Source organism: Lepus europaeus, chromosome 17 (genome assembly GCF_033115175.1).
Source record: "Lepus europaeus isolate LE1 chromosome 17, mLepTim1.pri, whole genome shotgun sequence".
NCBI lineage: Eukaryota > Metazoa > Chordata > Mammalia > Lagomorpha > Leporidae > Lepus > Lepus europaeus.
This window is the reverse complement of record NC_084843.1, coordinates 357,418-381,317: the sequence shown is the minus strand read 5'-3', so window position 1 is coordinate 381,317 and position 23,900 is coordinate 357,418. Positions and strand designations below refer to the sequence as shown.

Here is a 23,900-nt window from a genome sequence, read left to right as displayed (position 1 = left end):
CCCACGCACTGGGGTCTCCCTCCGCTGCCTTCCCAGGCCACAGCAGGGAGCTGGATGAGAATTGTAGCCACCAGGACCCCACCCAATGCCCACATTGGGTGTTAGCATCACAGGCAGCAGCTTTGCCTCAGTGACAGACGTTCCTAACGAGCCCCCAAAGCAGCACCCCAAAGACAGCCGCAGGAGATCTGGGAGCTCACGGGGCCATCGGGACCCAGAACCTGCAGTCTGAGAACAGAAACGGGCGGGAACCAAGGCAGGGGCTTGGAGGGCAGACCTCGCTCTGTCCCCAGGAAGCTGCTCTCCAGGGTCTGTTAACCGAGCAACAAGGAGAGCACTTCCCTGGACACCTGGAGGTGGCAGCTGATTGGCCATCGGGGTACCCAGTGGTCAGGAAGATGGCGGCGCTGGCTCTGAGCAGGAGCCCAGCCCGGGACGGAGGGAGCTGCTGTCCCTGCACTGCACCCAGCTGCTTCCTCGCTGTCTCCCCCACAGGCTGCACCAGCAGGAAAATCGGTGCACACAAGCCTGGCTAGTCAAGTGTTTGGAGTTCGGTGTTTTGAAATTAGTGAGAGTTTAGCTGTGTAGATATCCGAAGCACACAGAAGTGTGGGCTTGGGGGAGAGGTCCGGAAGTTACAGGAACCCAGCCCCCCTGGCCCCTGCCCACAGCTGAGGCTGGGTCCCAGGCTAGGGCGGATTCTGCCTCCTGTCTGCACGGCCTGAGCTTGACAACGTGGTTCCCAAGAAGTTCAGCCCGGGCCCCAGCCCCGCAGCCTCCGTGGCGCCTCGGTGCCTGTCGCCCCCAGCCCAGGACTGCTACCTGCCCTCCCTGGTTCACAGGTGGTGTCCGGCACGGCTGCTGTCCCCACCGTCCTCTCTGCTGGTCATTACATGTGCTTTCGCCTTACTTCCTTTTTTTGACAGGCAGAGTGGACAGTGAGAGAGAGAGAGAGAGAGAGAGAGAGAGAGAGAAAGGTCTTCCTTTTGCCGTTGGTTCACCCTCCAATGGCCGTTGCGGCCGGCGCATAGCGCTGATCTGAAGCCAGGAGCCAGGTGCTTTTCCTGGTCTCCCATGCAGGTGCGGAGCCCAAGGACCTGGGCCATCCTCCACTGCCCTCCCGGGCCACAGCAGAGAGCTGGCCTGGAAGAGGAGCAACCGGGACAGAACCAGTGCCCCAACCAGGACTAGAACTCAGGGTGCCGGCGCTGTAGGCGGAGGATTAGCCAAGGGAGCCACAGCGCCGGCTCTGATTTTCTTATCTGTAGTTGACTTTAGTTGCTTTTCCTGCCCTGCCCTTTTTTTTTTTTTTTTTGACAGGCAGAGTGGACAGTGAGAGAGAGAGAGAGACAGAGAGAAAGGTCTTCCTTTGCCGTTGGTTCACCCTCTAATGGCCGCCGCGGTAGCGCGCTGCGGCCAGCGCACCGCGCTGATCCGATGGCAGGAGCCAGGTGCTTATCCTGGTCTCCCATGGGGTGCAGAGCCCAAACACTTGGGCCATCCTCCACTGCACTCCCTGGCCACAGCAGAGAGCTGGCCTGGAAGAGGGGCAACCGGGACAGGATCGGTGCCCCGACCGGGACTAGAACCTGGTGTGCCGGCGCCGCAAGGCGGAGGATTAGCCTGTTGAGCCACGGCGCCGGCTTTTTTTTTTTTTTTTAAAGATTTATTTATTTATATGAAAGGCGGAGTTACAGAGAGGCAGAGAGAGAGAGCGAGCGAGGTCTTCTATCTGCTGATTCACTCCCCAAATGGCCACATCCACTGAAGCTGTGCCAATTTGAAGCCAGAAGCTTTTTCTGGGTCTCCCATATGGGTGCAGGGGCCCAAGCACCTGGGCCATCCTCCACTGCTTTCCCAGCCCATAGCGGAGAGCTGGATCGGAAGTGGAGCAGCCAGGACTTGAACTGGCACTCATATGGGATGCCGGCTTACCCATTACGCCACAGCACCAACCCTGCCTGCCCTACCTTCTAAGGCAAGCAAAGCCACAGTAAGGAATTAGTGGAGAAAATATAAAAATCAGAACTACAAAAATGTCTTATTGTTTAAACTGATTTTATGGATTTTTATCAACAAATACAAAGTCAATAAAAGTAATATCTGAAAACATGGATGACGTGGGTGGTTAGCTTTTACCCCAACACCAGCCCTGGCAGCTCCTCCCAGGGTACCATGTGTGCCCTCACACACACAGAACACGCTCCCAGTCCTGCTTCTGCATACCTGCAGGCTGGCACACACATGCACACACTCGCCGTGCATACTCATACATCACGGTTTGTCCTTTGCAGCCTGGCACACACACACACACTCACTGTGCACAGTCACACACTGTGGCTCGTCCTCTGCACACCTGCAGGCTGGCACACACACACACTCACGGTGCACAGTCACACTGTGGCTTGTCCTCTGCACACCTGCAGGCTGGCACACACACACACTCACTGTGCACAGTCACACACTGTGGCTCGTCCTCTGCACACCTGCAGCCTGGCACACACACACACGGTGCACAGTCACATACTGTGGCTCTTCCTCTGCACACCTGCAGGCTGGCACACACACACACTCACGGTGCACAGTCACACACTGTGGCTTGTCCTCTGCACACCTGCAGCCTGGCACACACACACACTCATGGTGCACACTCGTGCTCACCCAGCCTGGGGGGGGGAGTGAAAGTGACCACAGCCCAGCCTGTCAGAGCGTTAGGTTGTCCCAAACTCCTGGAAGAGCTGGCTGAGAAATTATTAGAAATTTAAAAATAAGAAGATTATTTTTTGCCTCAAAGACATTTTGGAAGGGGAAGAAATGTTTCAAGATGAAGAATCAGGGAGCTGGCCTGGGGTGTGTCAAGATCGCTGATACAGGAAAATCACTGGCTCGGGAATTGTAATTCTCACAAATAATTATTTTAACAAAATTGCCAGGTGGAACGGCTCACTCTCGACCACAGCTAATTTGGTAAAATGGCGTTGGCCCAATTACCAGAAGCCTTGGCAGGAGCAGGGCCGGGTCAGAGTGAAGAGGGGCAGGCAGCCGGCGCCTGGCTAAGCCGGGCTGCGTCCCCTGGGGCAGCCCAGGCAGGGGCACATGGAGGACCCCGCGGAGACGCCGTGAGGCAGGAGGTGCAGCCAGGAGGCTCGGTGCACACAGAAGCCCACAGGGTGGACAAGGGCCTCGGGGGCCCGGCAGCACCACTGGTGGCCTCAGCACTGGATGGGTAGCACCAGGGACAGCTCCTGGGTGCCAGGCCCCTCCCCACCCCCCAGCCTCCCAGGCGGGACCCTCCCTTGCCGCAGGAAGGAGGGTGAGGGTGGAAGGGTGGGCAGTGCTGTCCCCAAGAGTGGCCCCGAGGGAGCAGTGTGGGCCAGGACCCGACTCTCCCTGTATATGCTTCCCTGTGCTCACAGCCCAAGGACGGAGGGCTCCCAGCCCTCACTGAGAAAGCCCCCTGGAGCCAACCCACTCCTGGGAGGCCCAGGTCCCGAGAGATCCTGGCTCCTGTCCCCTGCGGCTGGATGCTTTCATGAAAATCAGGTCGCGTGGTTAATCATTCGGAGCCTGGAACGGCCCCTACAACAGCAAACGCCTGACCCCTTGGCTGTGTCTGTGCCAGTCTTTACCCCACGTTTGGGACCAAGACCTGCGATCTGGAAGCAGTGCAGCCCTGGGCGGGGAAGTCAGAGCTGATGTTTGCAGACACGCCAGGGCCAAGGCGACTGTGCACAGGGAGCCTTCTACAGGCTGTTGGCGCCGGCGTTGAGGCCACAGCTCCGCCATCCAGGCTGTGCACATGGCCCACATGGTGGTGACAATGGACACAGCATGTCCTCTGCCTTCCCCTGGCACTTGCCAGGGCTCCCTCGCCTACAGAGAAGCAGAATTCCACAGGTGTGCACCCCCACCTCGCCCTGCGTAGCTCCTCAGTGCCACAGAGCCTAGGGAGCGTGGCCACCCAGGGACCCCATCTTGCTGTGGGGTGGGAAGGGGCTTTCAGAGCTGCCTCCCCTCTGGCTACCGGTTCAGCCCCTCCCCCATGGGTTCCCTGCACCCCAGGATCCCAGGCAGGGAGGAGGGCCCCCTTGTGCTTTTTTTTCTTTTAAGTGAATGGACCCAGGCTGCCTCCGCCCCTCACTGAGGTCTATCTGAACTGCGATTCCACTTCCCAGCCTGGGCAGCATCCTCAGCAGAACATTCTAGTACCCACGGACGCCTGCAGATTCTGCACACACCAGCCCTGGGCGTCTGACTGGGTGCTGAGTCCTCTCTCTGAGAAGCAGGGGCTCACCTCCTGCCCCCGCCTGGCCACGCCTTCCCCTCCACCCCACGCCTGCCCACTCCCAGGGATGCTCCCAGAGGGGAGGAGACCTCCTAAGTTAATCAGGCTCCAGGCTGTTGGACCAAGGCCCTAATATTTGTGACCTTGTCAAAGAGACAGTGCCAGATTCTGTGTAGAATGTTCCAGGAAACTGACCTCTCTGGGAGCAGAGACTGACTGGGGGGACCGAGAGCCTCCTGTGTGTCAGAGACAGGTGCACACTGGGTTAGAGACTTTCACGCAGATCAACCACAGCTGTGACACACACAAGAATCACAAGTCTCAGAAGCCAGGTTCCGGAGCTGTGGGGCCTGTGTCCACTGACCTTGCTGGTGGAGTTAGTGTTGGTGTCGCGACAAAGCTCAAGCCACCAGGGCCCTACGTGCCAGCTCCCTGGGGGAGCTCGTCAGACCAGGCTGTCCTGGGAACCCGCTCCTCCCTCTCGGAGGGCGGGGAGACCATGGCCCCGGGCACTGCAGTCCACTGCCTCTTCTCAAACCCTGTGCATGGACGTTCCCAGTTTCCAAAGATGAGAAGAAATCAAGAGAAGAATAAAATTCGGGAGGTGTGCGAAGTGTATGGAACTTAAGTCCCAGGGTCCACGGCGCCCGGCTGCACGGGGGGTGGGGGCAGGGGGGCACGGGCGCTCTTGGCCTGGGCCGCTGCCCCTGGGGCAGGGTGGGGGGTGCCTCCCTCAGCGCCCACTGGGAGGGGGCGGCTCTCATGCAGGAAGAAAAGCAGAGAAAAGGCCCAGCCCTCGCAAGGCCATCACCAGCCCCGTGTCAGCCCAGCCCCCCTGTGCACAGAGCTCTGCCCTTCCCGGTGCCCTGGGCTTCCCACGATGGGCGGGGATGGGGGATGGGGGGACAGGACGTGGTGTCCACCTTTGAGCTGCACACCTGGAGCAGCTGCAGGGCAGGCTGGCGGGTGCTGGAGGTTAGAGCCGGGTGGGGACCCCTGCTCTGCCTGCCCCTCACCAGCTTTCACACAGGTGTCCCGGGGGCTCCCTGCAGGTGCTGAGTGAGGAACCCGGGAAGCCGGGCCGAGGGTGCCTGCAGGGTCTCCACCCGGCTCCACCAGGGCTCGCCGGGCAGCTGGACAATCTCCGGGGGCCGAGTGCAGGCCCATGAGAGCGACCCTGCGGAGGAGCCGGCTGCTGCGCTGCCTCTGGTCCCGCCTGCCTGGTCCTCCCAGCAGTGCCGGTTGCGGGCTCCTGGGATTCCAGGCGGGGATCTGGGGACTTCGGGGACCCTCTGGAGCAGGCGGCCGAGCCAGAGCGCGCGAGCCCGCGGGGCGCCCCCTCCCCCCGGGCGGCCCCGGTCACGCCGACTGGGCGTGGCCCCTCGGCCGCCCGGGCTGTGGGGAGAACCCAGCGTGCCCGGCCGGGCCCCCTCCCCGGCGGGGGAGCCGGGGGCGAGCCTGCCGGTGCGCTCGGTGCGGTGCGGCGCCGGGCGCCCGCCCTGCTGACTCACGCCGGGCCTCCGCCCGTGCTGGGATCCGAGTCTTGATACAAAGGCGGAAAAGACTCCTCCGGAATCGGTGTCCTCGCCGTCTTTTCGTCCTTGGAGCCCGCAGCCGGCAGGGCCGCCCCTGGGCGACGCGGCGGGCGCGTTCGCGGGGACCGCTCCCGCGGCCGGGCGCTGCGGAGTGACGGGCGGCCGGCCGCGCGGCTGCGAAGAGCCATTGCTGCCGCAGGGAGCCGGCCACCGCGCCGCCGCCGTCCGCGCCGCCCCCGGTCCCCATGGTGACGGCGCCCGCTTCCCGGCCGCGCCGCGTCCCCGGCTGTCGCCGCGGAAGGCGGGCGCGCCTCGGCTCCGGCCCTGGCCGCCGCCTGCCCGGGGCGCGCTGAGAGCGGGCTCCGCTCGGCCGCCACGCGTCCCCTCCCGGCGCGGGGGCCGTGCCCACCGCGGCGGGCGCCGGCTGCAGCCCTGCAATCTGTTGATCGCTGCCGCCGCGGTGCCGGCCGGCCAGCCGCCCTCTCGGAAGGGGAGGAAGCCCTGCCCAGCTCGGGGCGCCCGCCGCGTCTCGCCAGCCGTGGGAAGCGCCCTGCCGGGGCCTCTCCAGCCGCTCCTGCCGAAATAGGTGAGAAGGCGGGCTGCAGCGTCCTGGGGCTGAGCCCGAGCCCGGGCAGCGGTACGTGCCAGGGGGCCGCTGGCCGCAGCGTCCACTCCCCAGGGCTGGGCTCGGGGCAGAGCGCCAGGCCAGCAGCAGCCATTCCTGCTGCCCAGAGAGCGATTCCGGGTAACTTTGAGTTCAGCAGACAGCACCGAGCCACACGGAAACCCAGCAGCCGCGAGTGCCGGCGGCCTCTGCAGGGACAGACGCTGGTCCCCCGGCCCCGGGCCCCGCGGTGGGGAAGGTTCCGCCCACCGGGCCTGGCTGTGCCCCAGGGAGGTGAACTCAAGGTGCATTTGGGTCTCGGTGGGGTTCTGGGTGGCCTGCGGCGGCTGACAAATCTGCCTGGGATGGACAGCAAGGACGGTCCTCAGACTCGCTCAGGCGGCTCCCCCAGGACGCCAGCGTCTGGCCCGGAGGCACCTGAGCCCAGGTGGTCACTCAGCTCCTCCACCTGCCCCGGCTGCAGCCCTGAGTTGGCAACTCCAACAGGCTGGCAGCCGAGAGGGGCTGAGGGCGGGGGTGGGGCCTGCTGGCTGGGAATGGAGGCGGTGGGCCTGGGAGGACCCTGGCCCGGGGCTCTGACCACACACTGTCTTTGCAGATGGGTGAGCCTCGAGACCCCCACTCGCCCCGTCACGGTCACCCCGAGGTCCCTCCCCCGGGAGTGGGAGCCCAGGGCCACCGTGTGGGACTTTGACCTTCCGGACGGCCATGGAGGCTGGCAGGGAGCAGGGCGCCACGTAACCACCCGGCTGGCGACCCCACCTCCACGGTGCCACTCTTCAGTGACTCCCAGTGCTCATGGTGAGTACTCGGCCCTGCCAGCCCCGGCCAAGCCACACGGCACCACCACCCCATTCCTGGAGTCACAGGCAGGAAAGCTGCGGGTGGTTACTCAATGAAGGGCCGTGGTGCTTGTGCTCAGTCCTGGGGGGTGAAGGGGCCATGGTGCTTGTGCTCAGTCCTGGGAGGTGAAGGGGCCGTGGTGCTCACGCTCAGTCCTAGGGGGTGAAGGGGCAGTGGTGCTCACGCTCAGTCCTGGGGGGGTGAAGGGGCCGTGGTGCTTGTGCTCAGTCCTGGGGGGTGAAGGGGCCGTGGTGCTCACGCTCAGTCCTGGGGGTGAAGGGGCCGTGGTGCTCACGCTCAGTCCTGGGGGTGAAGGGGCCGTGGTGCTCACGCTCAGTCCTGGGGGTGAAGGGGCCGTGGTGCTCACGCTCAGTCCTGGGGGGGTGAAGGGGCAGTGGTGCTCACGCTCAGTCCTGGGGGGTGAAGGGGCCGTGGTGCTCACGCTCAGTCTTGGGGGGGGGTGAAGGGGCCGTGGTGCTCACGCTCAGTCCTGGGGGAGGTGAAAGGGCCATGGTGCTTGTGCTCAGTCTTGGGGGGGGTGAAGGGGCCGTGGTGCTCATGCTCAGTCCTGGGGGTGAAGGGGCAGTGGTGCTCATGCTCAGTCCTGGGGGTGAAGGGGCTGTGGTACTTGTGCTCAGTCCTGGGAGGTGAAGGGGCCATGGTGCTTGTGCTCAGTCTTGGGGGGGTGAAGGGGCCATGGTGCTCACTCTCAGTCCTGGGGGGTGAAGGGGCAGTGGTGCTCACGCTCAGTCCTGGGGGGTGAAGGGGCCGTGGTGCTCACGCTCAGTCCTGGGGTGAAGGGGCTGTGGTGCTCATGCTCAGTCCTGGGGGAGGTGAAGGGGCCGTGGTGCTCACGCTCAGTCCTGGGGGAGGTGAAAGGGCCATGGTGCTTGTGCTCAGTCCTGGGGGAGGTGAAGGGGCCGTGGTGCTCATGCTCAGTCCTGGGGGAGGTGAAGGGGCCGTGGTGCTCATGCTCAGTCCTGGGGGAGATGAAGGGGCCGTGGTGCTCACGCTCAGTCCTGGGGGGATGAAGGGGCCGTGGTGCTCACGCTCAGTCCTGGGGTGAAGGGGCAGTGGTGCTCACGCTCAGTCCTGGGGGAGATGAAGGGGCCGTGGTGCTCACGCTCAGTCCTGGGGGGGTGAAGGGGCCGTGGTGCTTGTGCTCAGTCCTGGGGGGATGAAGGGGCCGTGGTGCTCACGCTCAGTCCTGGGGGTGGTGAAGGGGCCGTGGTGCTCACGCTCAGTCCTGGGGGAGATGAAGGGGCCGTGGTGCTCACGCTCAGTCCTGGGGGGATGAAGGGGCCGTGGTGCTTGTGCTCAGTCCTGGGGAGGTGAAGGGGCCGTGGTGCTCACGCTCAGTCCTGGGGGGGGTGAAGGGGCCGTGGTGCTCACGCTCAGTCCTGGGGGGGGTGAAGGGGCCGTGGTGCTCACGCTCAGTCCTGGGGGATGAAGGGGCTGTGGTGCTTGTGCTCAGTCCTGGGGGAGGTGAAGGGGCCGTGGTGCTCACGCTCAGTCCTGGGGGGATGAAGGGGCCGTGGTGCTCACGCTCAGTCCTGGGGGATGAAGGGGCCGTGGTGCTCACGCTCAGTCCTGGGAGGTGAAGGGGCCGTGGTGCTCGCGCTCAGTCCTGAGGAGGGTTGTTTGTGGCTGGGGGCAGGTGGCCCGCAGGGTCTGGCAGGCCCGGGGCTTGGGCTGCCCGCCTGGCTCCTCCTGCGCTATCTGGCTTGTGCCGGTCATACTGATCAGCGGCCGCCACTCGGCAGTGCCGAATCCCTTCATCAGCAGAGGTGATGTCCGTGCCCCGCGGAAGCCATGTCTGGCCTGGCAGCCCCCTTCCGCCACGAAGCTGGGGGCCCCGGGGGAGGGGCTGTGAGGAAGGGGAGGAGGCGCCGGTACTGCCACAAGCAGGACCCTGGGGCCTAACCTGGAGGCTCCTGTGAGCATTTGCTGTGGCGGCTGCCGTCTGGGCCCCGGGGAGGCCGGCGGCCGTGAATAATGCAGTGTGTGTGTTCGGCGGGCACAGCTGACAGGCGGCCGAGGGCCGGCGCGTGCAGAGAATGCCGATGGCCCGGAGGACAGCGGTGCCCAGGCCCGGGCACAGGCGCTGCCCCACAAGGAGCGCTCTGTCTGAGTCACCGACTCATTTTCTTGTTCCATTCAAAACATCCAAACAAGCGAGATGCGTTTTGCCAAATCCATCAGCGCACAGTGCTGCTCATGGCCGGAGGCTGGGGGAGGCAGGCCCACCTCCTCCCAGGCACTGGACAAGGCGATGCAGCCTCCCGGCCCGGCCCGGGGTCCTGGGATCAGTAACTGTGGCCCGGGAGGGGCCCTGCCCAGCACGGCGGGAGCCCCGCCCAGCACCTCAGAGCCACGCCCAGCACCCGCAGTGCTTCTGGCTTTTCAGCCTCAAATCTAGAAGTTCGCAAAACAGAAACTGTCAGAGGCGAGTGAGAGGTGGTGCAGCCCCCACCCTGCGGGACCCGGCAGGTGGGACCCAGCTGCCCCCCACCCCCAGTCAGGACCTCCCCTCAGAGCCTGGGCCTGGGCCCCTCTGTGCAAACCCCGCCCTGCAGCCACCGGGCCCTGCCTGTCTGCGCCCTGTCTCGGGGCCCTGGGATGGGCTTCCCTGCACGGGAAACGCCACCCGACACAGCCACGTGCCTGCCGCAGAGGCCGGACCGCAGGACCCCTGGCGAGAGCGGGACCTCTGAACTGGTTACGATTTCGTTCTGCACACATCATTGTGCCACACCGAATGTCTGAGGGGCGCGGAGCTGCTGTGGACTCGCTCTCCCGAGTCGCAGGTTCTGGTGCAAGCTCCTCTCTGTGGGAGTCGGGAGTGTGGGGTGTAGACCCTGGGGCAAGTGGGGGAGCTGTGGCCAGGTGGCGGTGGTCCTGGCGCTGCCCACCCAGCCACTGCCTCCCCTCCTGGGTGTGGACGGGGCAGTGTGGGGTCCTGAGTCTGGACGGGGCAGTGTGGGATCCTGGTGTGGACGGGACAGTGTGGGGTCTCCTGGGTGTAGACGGGGCAGTGTTGGGTCCTGGTGTAGATGGGGCAGTGTGGGGTCCTGGTGTGGACAGGGCAGTGTGGGGTCCTGGGTGTGGATGGGGCAGTGTGGGGTCCTGGGTGTAGACGGGGCAGTGTGGGGTCCTGATGTAGATGGGGCAGTGTGGGGTCCTGGGTGTGGATGGGGCAGTGTGGGGTCCTGGTGTGGACAGGGCAGTGTGGGGTCTCCTGGGTGTAGACGGGGCAGAGTGGGGTCCTGGGTGTAGACGGGGTATTGTGGGGTCCTGGGTGTAGACGGGGCAGTGTGGGGTCCTGGGTGTAGACGGGGCAGTGTGGGGTCCTGATGTAGATGGGGCAGTGTAGGGTCCTGGGTGTGGACGGGGCAGTGTGGGGTCCTGGGTGTGGACGGGGCAGAGTGGGGTCTCCTGGGTGTAGACGGGGCAGTGTGAGGTCCTGGGGGTGCACGGGGCAGTGTGGGGTCCTGGGGGTGCACGGGGCAGAGTGGGGTCTCCTGGGTGTAGACGGGGCAGTGTGAGGTCCTGGGTGTAGACAGGGCAGTGTGGGGTCCTGGGGGTGCACGGGGCAGAGTGGGGTCCTGGGTGTAGACGGGGTATTGTGGGGTCCTGGGTGTAGACGGGGCAGTGTGGGGTCCTGGGTGTAGACGGGGCAGTGTGGGGTCCTGATGTAGATGGGGCAGTGTGGGGTCCTGGGTGTGGATGGGGCAGTGTGGGGTCCTGGTGTGGACAGGGCAGTGTGGGGTCTCCTGGGTGTAGACGGGGCAGAGTGGGGTCCTGGGTGTAGACGGGGCAGTGTGGGGTCCTGGGTGTAGACGGGGCAGTGTGGGGTCCTGATGTAGATGGGGCAGTGTAGGGTCCTGGGTGTGGACGGGGCAGTGTGGGGTCCTGGGTGTAGACGGGGCAGAGTGGGGTCCTGGGTGTAGACGGGGCAGTGTGGGGTCCTGGGTGTAGACGGGGCAGTGTGGGGTCCTGATGTAGATGGGGCAGTGTAGGGTCCTGGGTGTAGACGGGGCAGAGTGGGGTCCTGGGTGTAGACGGGGCAGTGTGGGGTCCTGGGTGTAGACGGGGCAGTGTGGGGTCCTGATGTAGATGGGGCAGTGTAGGGTCCTGGGTGTGGACGGGGCAGTGTGGGGTCCTGGGTGTGGACGGGGCAGTGTGGGGTCTCCTGGGTGTAGACGGGGCAGTGTGGGGTCCTGGGTGTAGACGGGGTATTGTGGGGTCCTGATGTAGATGGGGCAGTGTGGGGTCCTGGTGTGGACGGGGCAGTGTGGGGGTCCTGGTGTGGACAGGGCAGTGTGGGGTCCTGGGTGTGAACGGGACAGTGTGGGGTCCTGGGTGTGGATGGGGCAGTGTGGGGTCCTGGTGTGGACAGGACAGTGTGGGGTCCTGGGTGTGGACAGGGCAGTGTGGGGTCCTGGTGTGGACAGGACAGTGTGGGGTCCTGGTGTGGACAGGGCAGTGTGGGGTCCTGGGTGTGAACGGGACAGTGTGGGGTCTCCTGGGTGTAGACGGGGCAGTGTTGGGTCCTGGTGTAGATGGGGCAGTGTGGGGTCCTGGTGTGGACAGGACAGTGTGGGGTCCTGGGTATGGACAGGGCAGTGTGGGGTCCTGGGTGTGGACAGGATAGTGTGGGGTCCTGGTGTGGACAGGGCAGTGTGGGGTCCTGGGTGTAGACAGGGCAGTGTGGGGTCCTGGTGTGGACAGGGCAGTGTGGGGTCCTGGGTGTGAACGGGGCAGTGTGGGGTCTCCTGGGTGTGGACAGGACAGTGTGGGGTCCTGGTGTGGACAGGGCAGTGTGGGGTCCTGGTGTGGACAGGACAGCGTGGGGTCCTGATGTAGACGGGGCAGTGTGGGGTCCTAGTGTGGACAGGGCAGTGTGGGGTCCTGGGTGTGAACGGGGCAGTGTGGGGTCTCCTGGGTGTGTATGGGGCAGTGTGGGGTCCTGGGTGTGAACGGGGCAGTGTGGGGTCCTGGGTGTGTATGGGGCAGTGTGGGGTCCTGGGTGTGGATGGGGCAGTATGGGGTTCTGGTGTGGACGGGACAGCGTGGGGTCCTGGGTATGGACAGGGCAGTGTGGGGTCCTGGTGTGGACAGGGCAGTGTGGGGTCCTGGTGTGGACAGGGCAGTGTGGGGTCCTGGTGTGGACAGGATAGTGTGGGGTCTCCTGGGTGTAGACGGGGCAGTGTGGGGTCCTGGTGTGGACGGGGCAGTGTGAGGTCCTGGGTATAGATGGGGCAGTGTGGGGTCCTGGGTGTGGACAGGACAGTGTGGGGTCCTGGGTGTAGACGGGGCAGTGTGGGGTCTCCTGGGTGTGGACAGGACAGTGTGGGGTCCTGGTGTGGACAGGGCAGTGTGGGGTCCTGGTGTGGACAGGGTAGTGTGGGGTCCTGGTGTGGACAGGGCAGTGTGGGGTCCTGGTGTGGACAGGACAGTGTGGGGTCCTGATGTAGACGAGGCAGTGTGGGGTCCTGGGTGTGAACAGGACAGCGTGGAGTCCTGATGTAGATGGGGCAGTGTGGGGTCCTGGTGTGGACAGGGCAGTGTGGGGTCCTGGGTGTGGACAGGGCAGTGTGGGGTCTCCTGGATGTAGATGGGGCAGTGTGGGGTCCTGGGTGTGGACAGGACAGTGTGGGGTCCTGAAGTAGACGGGGCAGTGTGAGGTCCTGGGTGTGGATGGGGCAGTGTGAGGTCCTGGTGTGGACAGGGCAGTGTGGGGGTCTCCTGGGTGTAGACGGGGCAGTGTGGGGTCCTGGGTGTGGACAGGGCAGTGTGGGGTCCTGGGTGTGGACAGGAAAGTGTGGGGTCCTGGGTGTGGACAGGATAGTGTGGGGTCTCCTGGGTGTAGACGGGGCAGTGTGGGGTCCTGGGTGTGGACGGGGCAGTGTGAGGTCCTGGGTATAGATGGGGCAGTGTGGGGTCCTGGTGTGGACAGGACCGCGTGGGGTCCTGATGTAGACGGGGCAGTGTGGGGTCCTGGTGTAGATTGGGCAGTGTGGGGTCCTGGTGTGGACAGGACAGTGTGGGGTCCTGATGTAGACGGGGCAGTGTGGGGTCCTGGGTGTGGACAGGATAGTGTGGGGTCTCCTGGGTGTAGACGGGGCAGTGTGGGGTCCTGGGTGTAGATGGGGCAGTGTGGGGTCCTGGGTGTGGACGGGGCAGTGTGGAGTCCTGGTGTGGACAGGACAGTGTGGAGTCCTGGGTGTGGACAGGACAGTGTGGGGTCCTGGGTGTGGACAGGACAGTGTGGGGTCCTGGTGTGGACAGGGCAGTGTGGGGTCCTGGGTGTGGACAGTGTGAGGTCCTGGGTGTGGACAGGATAGTGTGGGGTCTCCTGGATGTAGATGGGGCAGTGTGGGGTCCTGGGTGTGGACAGGACAGTGTGGGGTCCGGAAGTAGACGGGGCAGTGTGGGGTCCTGGGTGCGGACAGGGCAGTGTGGGGTCCTCGTGTGGAAGGGGCAGTGTGGGGTCCTGGGTGTGTATGGGGCAGTGTGGGGTCCTGGGTGTGGACAGGACAGTGTGGGGTCCTGGTGTAGATGGGGCAGTGTAGGGTCCTGGGTGTGGACGGGGCAGTGTGGGGTCCTGGTGCAGACGGGGCAGTGTGGGGTCTCCTGGGTGTAGACGGGGCAGTGTGGGGTCCTGGGTGTGGACGGGGCAGTGTGGGGTCCTGGGTGTAGATGGGGCAGTGTGGGGTCCTGGGTGTGGACGGGGCAGTGTGGAGTCCTGGTGTGGACAGGACAGTGTGGAGTCCTGGGTGTGGACAGGACAGTGTGGGGTCCTGGGTGTGGACAGGACAGTGTGGGGTCCTGGTGTGGACAGGGCAGTGTGGGGTCCTGGGTGTGGACAGTGTGAGGTCCTGGGTGTGGACAGGATAGTGTGGGGTCTCCTGGATGTAGATGGGGCAGTGTGGGGTCCTGGGTGTGGACAGGACAGTGTGGGGTCCTGAAGTAGACGGGGCAGTATGGGGTCCTGGGTGCGGACAGGGCAGTGTGGGGTCCTCGTGTGGAAGGGGCAGTGTGGGGTCCTGGGTGTGTATGGGGCAGTGTGGGGTCCTGGGTGTGGACAGGACAGTGTGGGGTCCTGGTGTAGATGGGGCAGTGTAGGGTCCTGGGTGTGGACGGGGCAGTGTGGGGTCCTGGTGCAGACGGGGCAGTGTGGGGTCCTCGTGTGGAAGGGGCAGTGTGGGGTCCTGATGTAGACGGGGCAGTGTGGGGTCCTGGGTGTGGACAGGACAGTGTGGGGTCCTGGTGTGGACAGGGCAGTGTGGGGTCTGTGGGGTTGCAATATGAACCCCTCCTGCCGTCCCTCCTGTGGTGCTGAGCTGGGTACGCCCTCACCCTCTCGGCAGTGTTTAGTGCTGTCTGGTCGCACAGGTACTGCGTGGTGGCTCAGTTCGGTGTGGCTGAGCAGGGCTGGGTCTCTTGGAGAGCTTGGGGCAGCCTCTGCAATGCTGGACTGAGTTCTGATCAGGTCGCCAGAAGTGTCCCCACGTTCTTCAGGCTCCAGCTCCTGGGGAGCAGGGAGGCCCAGCCTGGGCAACCCCTGCCTGCAGCGGAAGATCCAAGCCACTTGTCCTGGTGGGGTCCCGGTGACCACTTCCTGTTCCCACGTGAGTGCCCACGGGCAGGGTCAGCTCTAGAAGTCAGGAGCAGGCCTGAGCCAGAAACGGGGCAGGGACAGTCCCAGCTGTGGCTGCCCCGGGGGGTGAGCTGGGCGGCTCTGAGCTCCCCTCGCAGCCCTCGCCAGGGTCCAGTGCCTGGGGAGGGGGGCGGGAAGGAGCCCGAGCCCGCCGCTCTGGCAGGTGCACAGAGCCCGCCCCTCTGGCAGGTGCACAGACATCCCCTGACTGCCCGAGCTCGCCTCGGCTCCTTGCCCCTCACAGCTCACCGTCTACGTTTTATATAGAAGCTTCTGGAATCCAGCGTCACGCCCCAGACGAGGAGTTTGTCATCCCACCGACCAGTCTAGAAGGAAAATTCCTGTGATGCTGTTCAAACCTTCTCCAGATCTCTTCAGAATTTTACGAGCTCGCATTCCTCTCCAGAGAGAAAACAACAGATCCTGTAAACCAGCGCCCAGCCAGGGCGATCTCTGTGCTGAGCAGATAAAGTCCTCGTTGTGTCCCAGCTCTGCCTTTCCTGGAGAAATTCCACTTTCCAGAAATGTTGACAGACGCTAAGATGCAGTTGTGGTTAAAAGGCAGACCAGGGAATACATGAGATGCTGGTGAAATCAATGTTCGCTGGCCCAGAACCAGGAGGAAGAACCGAGAAGAAGAGCCAGAGACACCAGGAAAAACTGGGCGGAACCGGGCGGAAGACCAGCGGGAGTGCAGGCCCGGCCTGGGGGCGGCTCCTGGGCAAGCAGGACGCCCCCTGCAGGTGGCCCTCAGCATGGAGAGGTCATTCTCCAAGGGGTCAGCTCAGAGCAGACGCGGCTCCCACCTTTGTTAACATCCGCCTGCTGCATTCGAGGAAAAATTCGTGGAAAAGGAAAAATCCAATCAAATCGGGAGAAACCTAAGAGGCAGATGTGGCTCGCAAAAGGGGCAAATGCAAACCAGGCCGATACAAGTTCCCCACACCCCAGGGCTTTGCAAGGCCAGCCCTGGGCCATGGGAGGGTTGGGGAGGGGCCGGAGCTGTTCCCTGTGGCCTCCCTGTGACAGCCGCACCCCCTCACTGAGAGCCCCCTGCCTCCCCGGGGCTTGCACCTGTCGCCTTTGTCTCCTTGCTGGCTTTGCCCATCAGCCGACACCTCTGGAGACGGCCAGGGGCCCTGGGACGACTCCAGCGTGAAGGAAACACATCGAGTCCTTGCTTCCCGAATGACGCCCCAACTCCCCTGGAAGGCGCCAGGGGTCCTGGCCAACCCGACGGGGGGACGCTGGGCCGGCCGGTGGTTTGTCCTTGCACAAGTGACGCCCTGACCCTGGCCTCTTCCTCCTCTGCGCCCGCCTCTCAGAGGAGCAGCCCCGCCCAGAGGCACCCACCGCCGGCCGCGGGCTGTGGAGCTGTCCAGGTCGCATTCCCAGAAGCTGCCTTGGCGTCTCTCTCTGGTGGCTGCTACCGGTTTACAATTTGGGTTCGCCCAGAGAGGTTGGACAGTATGGACAAAAACCTGAGGCAAGCGAGACTCCCATGGGAGCCCTCGGCCACTGCCACCACCCCCAGCAAGCAGGACTCTATGTGGGGGGGGGGTCTTCAGGCTCCCGCTGTGTTCACTGTGGTCATGGCCACTCCGGGGACAGCGGCAGACCTGCAAGCCCCCTGAGGGGCAGACCCAGCCGCAGGCTCCCCACCGAGGCCCTGGGCCCAATGGAGCCAGAGAAGCGGACACAGGACGGTCCACCCTTGGTGGCCCTCACCTATCCACACAAGTGGCCCAGTGGGCATCTCAGTGGAGGTCGGGTCCTTTTCAGATCCAGCACTAATGGAGGAAAAGCTGCCAATGCCCACAGAAGCAATCGCGTGGACAAGACTCGAGGACACTGCCAGGCCCGGTTGAGCCTCGGCCCCCAACCCCAGCAGCAGGGGCCCCAGTGGACACCTTGGTGCCAAGGTCCGACTAGAAAACTCACTCTTCCCGGCCTCTGTCATCATGTGCCTTTGTCAGGAAGCTGCTGCCAGTGACAAACGGCACAGTGGGCCTGGGACTCACCAGGGCCACCAGGTCCCCTCCCACCATCACTCAATGGCAGATGCTCGGGACATCAGGACCCAGATAGAGCTGGGACCAACACTGGCCCATCCCCCACAGGGAAGCATACGACGCCGGAGGCAGGGACTCTCACAAGAGTCCAGCTGGAGGCCCTGGGCTCCTTGGGGCATCTGTGCAGATGGTGGAGCTGAGCTGAGGTGCCCATCTTCCCGCTGGTGCTCAGCACCTGCCCGGAGCACACGGTCCAGCTGTGGTCTCCCAGCCTCACTCACACCTGACACACATCTCTCCTGTGCTCGCGGGGCCACGGCGCCCGCCCAGCAGGGGCCTCTCAGCCTACACACTTATGGCTGGGGGCTTCCGGGGGTGAGGGTGTCAGCCAAGGTAGGGTTTCCTTCCTCGGCCAAGGCAGAGATGGGCCGAGAGTGGGCAGCCTCCCTAGGCCAGGAGGGGTGGACAGGAGCCCGGTGCCCATGGAGGGTGCTCGGAACAGGGCCCCTGGTCCCGGGAAGCCTCTCTGGCATCTTTGGCCCAGAGCTTATGCTCTCACAGGGCGCTGGCACATGTCCGAGCGAGCACCAACCTGTGCTGTCCACTAGACGCTCGCCCGCATTGTCCACACCCAACGTGTCAGGACGCAGGGATGCAGTGTGGCGGCCACAGCAAACCCCACCCACTCATGGACAGCTCCAAGCCTGGCACACTCCTAGCCTGGCAGAGAGAGGGCTTTTTTCCTTTTTTTTTTTTTTTTTTTTGAAAGACACTGAGAGACAAAGAGGTCTCCCCTCCACTAGCTAACGCCCCAAACACCCACGATGGCCAGCTGGGCCTGGAGCTCAAGCGGAGCCTCTCATGTGGGCAGCAGGGACCCGAGACTGAGCCATCCTGCTGTCTCCCAGGTGTGAGTCGGCAGGAAGCCGAGCCGTGAGCAGAGCCGCACTGGAACCCAGGCCCTGGGGTGCAGGAGCGGCGTCTCGGCCCTGGGCAGACGCCCGGCCCTGCCCACGGTGGCCTCTCTCTGCCCCTGGGGAATGCGCCTGTCTCCGAACCCTGACTCTGACCCTGTGGCCACGATGCCGTGGAGTTGGTGATTTCCGGAAACGGGAGTGAGGCCCTGGGCGCCCAGCAGCTCTTTCTCCACCTGCGAGAGCCCGTGCAGCTCAGGCTGCTGGAGCTGGAGACAGTTCTCTCCGCCCACAGGCGTGAGGTTCCCACAACTGGGCGTGGTGCTGCCTCTGCAAGGCCCTGAGGTCCCCCAGACCCCGCCCTGCAGGCGCCGGGCACCCAGGGAAAGATGCGCTCGGCCAGGCAGGCCGGGGGGCGGGAGGACCAAGCCCTCAGGGGGCCGAGGCTCCTGGAGCAGGGTCCTTCTCAGCCTGCAGCCCTGGACGCACCTGTTTCTCCAAGACCCTAACATCACTAGCACCTGGAGCTGTCTCAGGGCCTGCCCGTGCGCACACACCGGTGACGGGCTCTCTGCTTCTCCGCAGGATTTGAAGGCTGTGCTGTCCCTGCCCCAGTACCCAGGGGACTTCCTGCACCCCGTGGTGTACGCGTGCACCGCGGTCATGCTGCTGTGCCTCTGCGCCTCCGTCCTCACCTACATCCTGCACCAGAGGTGAGGCTGCGCCAAGGGCCCGCTCCGCCCACCCCGCCCCCAGGGAGGGGGTCTGCTCGGCCTTCTGCCTCTGAGCTTGTCTCTCGGCCCCCTCTGTGACCCCAGGGTGCCGGCACCACGTGGCGACGTGGGGTCCCTGCAGTGCTCCATGTCCAGTCTAGGGCAGTGCCTCGGCCTCGGCCGCCATCGCAGGTGGAGGTTCAGGGATGTTTGAGGCCATGGCTGCCGTCACCGTGCAATTCATAAGCAAAGCGATCTGTCCTGGTCATGGCCGGGCAGGCGGAGATGGCCACGGCCGCAGGCCCTGCCCTCATCCTGGGCACAGCCCTGCCGTCCCCCAGTCAGACACCTGCTCCGGGATGCGAGGCCAGGTCCTGGAGCCGGGGCCCCCGCCGGCTTGGCCAGGATCCCCTGACGCTTCCAGCGGGGTTAGGGGTGTTTGTGGTGGTCACCCCTGGCCCGTCGAGGGCTGTGGTGCCCACTGCGGACGGAGCAGGCTTCAGACACCAGGGCTCATCCACCGGGCCTCCCCAAAACGCCAGCTCCTAACGAAGCCACATTCCCGCAGTGAGATCCGGATCAGCCGGAGAGCCCGGCACGCACTGCTGAACTTCTGCTTCCACACAGCCCTGACCTTCACCGTGTTCGCCGGCGGCATCAACCGCACCAAGCACCCGGTCCTGTGCCAGGCGGTGAGTGCCGCAGGGCCCCGCGGCCGGGGAGGGAGGGGCTCGCTGCCGGCTCCCCCAGGCACCTCGGCCATGGCACAAGCTTCCAGCGGTGGCTCTGTTGCTCCCGTGTACGTTGTTATGAAACAGCCGTTTCTCTGTGGGCCGGCTTGCTCTGGAGCCCATGGTGACGGCAGCCAGCAGGCATCTTCAGCCCAAGGAACAGTGCCCTTCCCAGGAGCACCTGGCCTCTCCTGGGGCAGGTAGGGCAGGAGCCGACCCCGGTCTCGGCGCCAGGACGAGGACCTCGGTCAGCAGGTAGCCCAAGTCACACAGGTGCCCCTGGGTGAGCCACTCAGAGGAACCTGCTCAGTCCCAGGGAAGCAGCCTTGGAACCCCCGTGGCAAAGCACACGCCTTCCTCCCGTGCTGTGCCAACTGGTGTGCAAAGGGAGTGCTGGGCTCCTGGCAGCAGTCACTGTGGAAACCCTGCCCCCACAGCCGAGCCCCATTGGAGCAGCACCCTCGCTGCTGCCCCTGCCCAGGCCTAGCGGGGGGCACCCTGTGAGCCACAGGGCCACTTACCTAGGTCACCTGCGGCTCCTGTCACTTCAGAGACAGCTGCCGTCAGCCTGGCGTCCCTTGTCCTCGCATGGCTGTCTCTGTTCCCTCTCTTCGTGTAACAGCTGCATTCGTGGTTGGCTGTGGAGTGACTCCCACCCAGCTCCTGGGACCTGGACGCTGGAGCGGCAGCCGGGGGCCTGGGCCTGAGACTTCCCACGCTCGCCTGCCCAGGCCCTGAGCCCCACCAGCTGCTCAGGGCAGGCCCTGTCCCTTCCTACCACTTGTCTGATTTGAGGCTGGGGGTCGGCAGCCAGAGAAGCCCCTCATCTGTGACTGCACACTCCAGCAACCCTGGGCCCAGTACTTGGCTGAAGCCTGAAGGGGGCCCAGGGCAGCCACACCTGCACCTCTCCCATCACCACCCTGGCTGCCCTGGAAAGTCCTGGGAGCCCTGTCCCACCCCCGCCCCCAGAGAAGCTGGCCTAGCACGCCGCAGGCTGGGCCCCGGGGTCCCCAAGATCAGGCAGCTGGACTTCCATGGGGCCCCTCGGGGCTGGCCAGCGAGGGGATGCCAAGGCAGGGCAGTGGCAGGTCTGGTGGGAGGGCCCCTGGCGCCTGGCTGGAAGACAAGGGCCTCTGGGTGCTGGGAAGAGAAATGATGGCCTCCTGCGGTGCCGGCCTGACCCCCGACTACATTTCTAGAAGGCAGCAAGACCCCACTCCATGGCAGACAGCATCATGGCCTACAAGGTGCCAGGCTGAGCGGCAGGGCTGGGAACAGCTACAAACAAGCCCAGGGCACAGGGCTGCATCAGGAGGTCCCAGCTGCAGGAGGCCGAGCAGGGGCAGGGCGAGAGAGGCGGCTGCAGCTCCACAGACATCCCTGAGGCCCTCGTGGCAACCCTGTCCCTGCCGTCCCCAGCCCTGGCTCTCACTCAGGGCCCTGCTGGTCCATGCCGGCAGCCTCACGCGGCACGCCCAATCTCTGGGCTCCACCCACTGCCTGCTGGAGAGGACAGGGAGGGGGCAAGTCTGAGTGCTGGAGGCCAGACCTGCCCCCACCCTGTGGGCAGCCACGCCTACCTCCTGCCTGAGCTCCGCTCTGAGGGCCAGCCTAGCCGTCCAGCATCCTCCTCCCTCAGCGGGGCCGCCACCCAGGGCTAGCCGGAAGCAGGCTGCAGAGAGGCGGTTGTTACGGCAACACAGAGTGACGTCATTAACAGACACGAGGGGCCGCCCGTGCCACAGTGACTGCATCGGCGCTGGACCCGGGTCCACAGCAGCGTCCCCACGGCCCCTGAAATTTCTCCTGAAATCCCCAACTCACAGCCTGGGCCAGGCTCAGCCCAGGAGGCCACGAGCACAGCCGCTCCCCCTCCCTCCCTCCCTTCCCCCTCCCCCTCACCAGGGTCATCCTCAGGACGGGCCCCATGGTTCTGTTCACACACAAGGAGGACAGCCACTCGGCCACTTCCTGAGGGCTGGCGTGCCCCTCCCGCCCCCTCGGAGGCTGAGGTCCCACCTTCAGCACCCAGAGCCTCCAACTCTGGTTGGAGAGGCAGAACAGCCAGGCTTAAGGTGTCTTCTGCGGCAGCCATGCCCAGGGCTCACCTGGAGCCCTCCCCAGAGCCCTGGGATCTTTCTAGCAACACACACGCATGCGCACACGCACACACACGCATGCATGCGAAGTTCTCTCACTACTGCAGAGTTTGCTGTGGAGCAGCAGCTGAGCCCGGGTTTGATCCGTGGCCACACCGGTGCTGTGCTAGCTCTGCTCCGGCTCTGAACTCCTCAAAGGGCCGTGGTCTCCCCAGTCATGGCGCCATCTCCCTGTCACCTGGAAGTGTCAGGTTGTGGCTCCAAAGGCGACCCTGTGGCATAGACTCTGTTGGTGGTGACAGCTCCGGAATGCTGGCCACTTGCAAGACCGCAGCGTCTGTTTCCATAGCAACCAGGAACTTTGCCCCCACGACGTTCCTATCCCACATGCAGGGCCACAGACAGCAGCATATCGGGGTGACCACCTGCTGTGCAAATGCACCTCCCTTCACTGGGTGGACTCCTGTGTGGGACCTGAGCCCCCAGCCCTGTTGCAGGAGGCACAGGTGCTGCAGGGGACCAGACTCAGGTGGCCCCAACGTCCTTGCAGCCCATGCATCTCTCTGAGGCTCCAGGACCACAAGGGGTCCCTTACCGGCCTCACTTCCGGTCTCCTGGAGACGCAAAGGGGCTGTGGGCTAACACTGTCCCCTTCCAGGTGGGCATCGCACTGCACTACTCCACGCTGTCCAGCTCGCTGTGGATCCTAGTGACCGCGAGGAACATCTACAAGCAGGTGAACAGGAAGGCCCCACTGTGCCCCGGTGCAGACCGGCCGGACGCCCAGCAGCCCCTGCTCAGGTACCAAGCGCTCCCGTGTACGGCAGCCCCTTGCCGCACCCCCCTGACGCACTCCCCCCACACTCCCGGCACATCCCCATATACCCTCGCTGTGTTCCCACTGTACCCCGCCTTACCCTGCTACACCCCAACATAGCTCACCGCACCCCCGACGCAGCCAGTGGTCTTGGCAAACACCCGGGGCAGCTCAAATGTGGGGCTGCTGTGTGATGGGGTGGAGGGTGGGGCTGGAGGAGGGTCTCCTGGTGGAACAGGGCCGCACGGGGCTGGCCGGGACTGGACAGGGCTGGATGGAGCTCTGGGGTCGTAGCTCCTCTTGGTGACAGAGGCCTCGGCTTCTGCACTCATTTGTAGGTGACAGGAGATGGGAGCAGGTGGACTGGGAGGGCCCCACTGGCTGGTTGAAGGCATTCACCGTGGCCATGGTAGGGATGAGGTTGTGTGGGGATGGGGGTTAGGCAGGGGGACTCTCCCAGGGAGGAACCTCAGCAGGGGGAGATGCCGGGGGGCGGGGCCTGACTGGGGGAGCAGAAATTCCTCACTTCACCCAGGAAACGGGGCTCCAGGGAGCAGCGCGCGAGTACCCGGGCCTGTAGCAGACGCCTGCAGCCACCTGCCGAGTGTCCCCACAGGGACCCCCCGCAGCGCCGTCCTGGCCACACGAGCCCAGCACCGCCCTGGCCCTGGGTTCCCGGGGGTGGCGGGAGGCGATTGCCGCCTCCCCGGCTGTCACTGGCTCTGCGTTTGGAGGCGGCCTCGCAGCGGCCAGTGTGTCTCACGCCTTGGGAAGCCGGGGGCGCAGCTGCACCTCTCCGAAATGAGGCCGATCCCCACCCGGGACTTCTGGCCCCAGGCCGAGACTCACTGCCACTCAGCAGCCAGCCTGGGGGCCTGTGCTGCTCACCGGGACCCAGGAGGCAGCGTTTCATTATCTTGCCACTCCTGCCGGGTCCCCTGGGTCTGGAAATCACTTTCAAAATGCATTTCCTCTCCTGTAATTGATTGAAGAGTGAGGCGGAAGCCAGAAGCTGAGGAGTCCTGTTTCTCTCTCCCCTGTCTTCCAAGAGAGCTCCCAGAGAAGGGCAGCCAGGGGCCCGGGGCCGGGCAGGAGCAGCTCCCAGCAGGCGGTGGCCCTGCTCTGAAGGGACTGGTGGTGCTGCGGTTCCAGCCGCACCCCTGAGCTCCCATCTCCCCAGCTTCCCCACCCCCAGGGCTGCCCAGGGCTCAGCTGCAGATTTCAGCAGGTGCACGGCCTCCGGACGGGCGGCCGGGGACTCAGCTTCCAGCTCATGGGGGACCTGCGCCCCTTGCCGTTCTCTCTGGAAACTGCACGAGGCCTGCAACTTCCAGGCTGATCTTGGTGACCAGGCAGAAGGAAGCTTCTCCAGCCCTGCCCTCGAGGCACCCTCCACACCCTGGCACCATCACCAGGCCCACCTCCTCCACAATCTCTTCTCATCCGCCCTGCAGGGGGCGTCCCTGAGCCAGAATCCCTGCCCGCATTTCCAGAGCTCATATCTGTGCAGTGACGTCAGCAGAGATTTGGTTCCTGGGCTCAAAGAACGGCACGGAGCACAGCGCCTGACGGATCCAACAGAACCCCGCACACGGAACTCACCCCCCAGACAGGACCCCAACACCCCCAGACGGAACTCACCCCCCAGACAGAACTCAGA

General features: G+C 64.7%; 1 protein-coding gene across 1 annotated transcript in view; it reads left to right on the top strand.

Annotated features, from left to right (window-relative positions):
- The first annotated feature begins 6,328 nt into the window (after nucleotides 1-6,328).
- The window catches only part of ADGRA1 (adhesion G protein-coupled receptor A1), a 31,862-nt gene continuing 14,290 nt past the window's right edge, over nucleotides 6,329-23,900 (top strand). Inside the window, exons 1-5 of the mRNA XM_062214948.1 lie at nucleotides 6,329-6,406; nucleotides 7,044-7,246; nucleotides 18,463-18,590; nucleotides 19,159-19,282; nucleotides 22,082-22,224. Of these exons, the coding sequence (XP_062070932.1) occupies nucleotides 7,244-7,246; nucleotides 18,463-18,590; nucleotides 19,159-19,282; nucleotides 22,082-22,224 (398 nt within the window). The 5' untranslated portion in view covers nucleotides 6,329-6,406; nucleotides 7,044-7,243. The remainder of the gene's footprint in view (nucleotides 6,407-7,043; nucleotides 7,247-18,462; nucleotides 18,591-19,158; nucleotides 19,283-22,081; nucleotides 22,225-23,900) is intronic.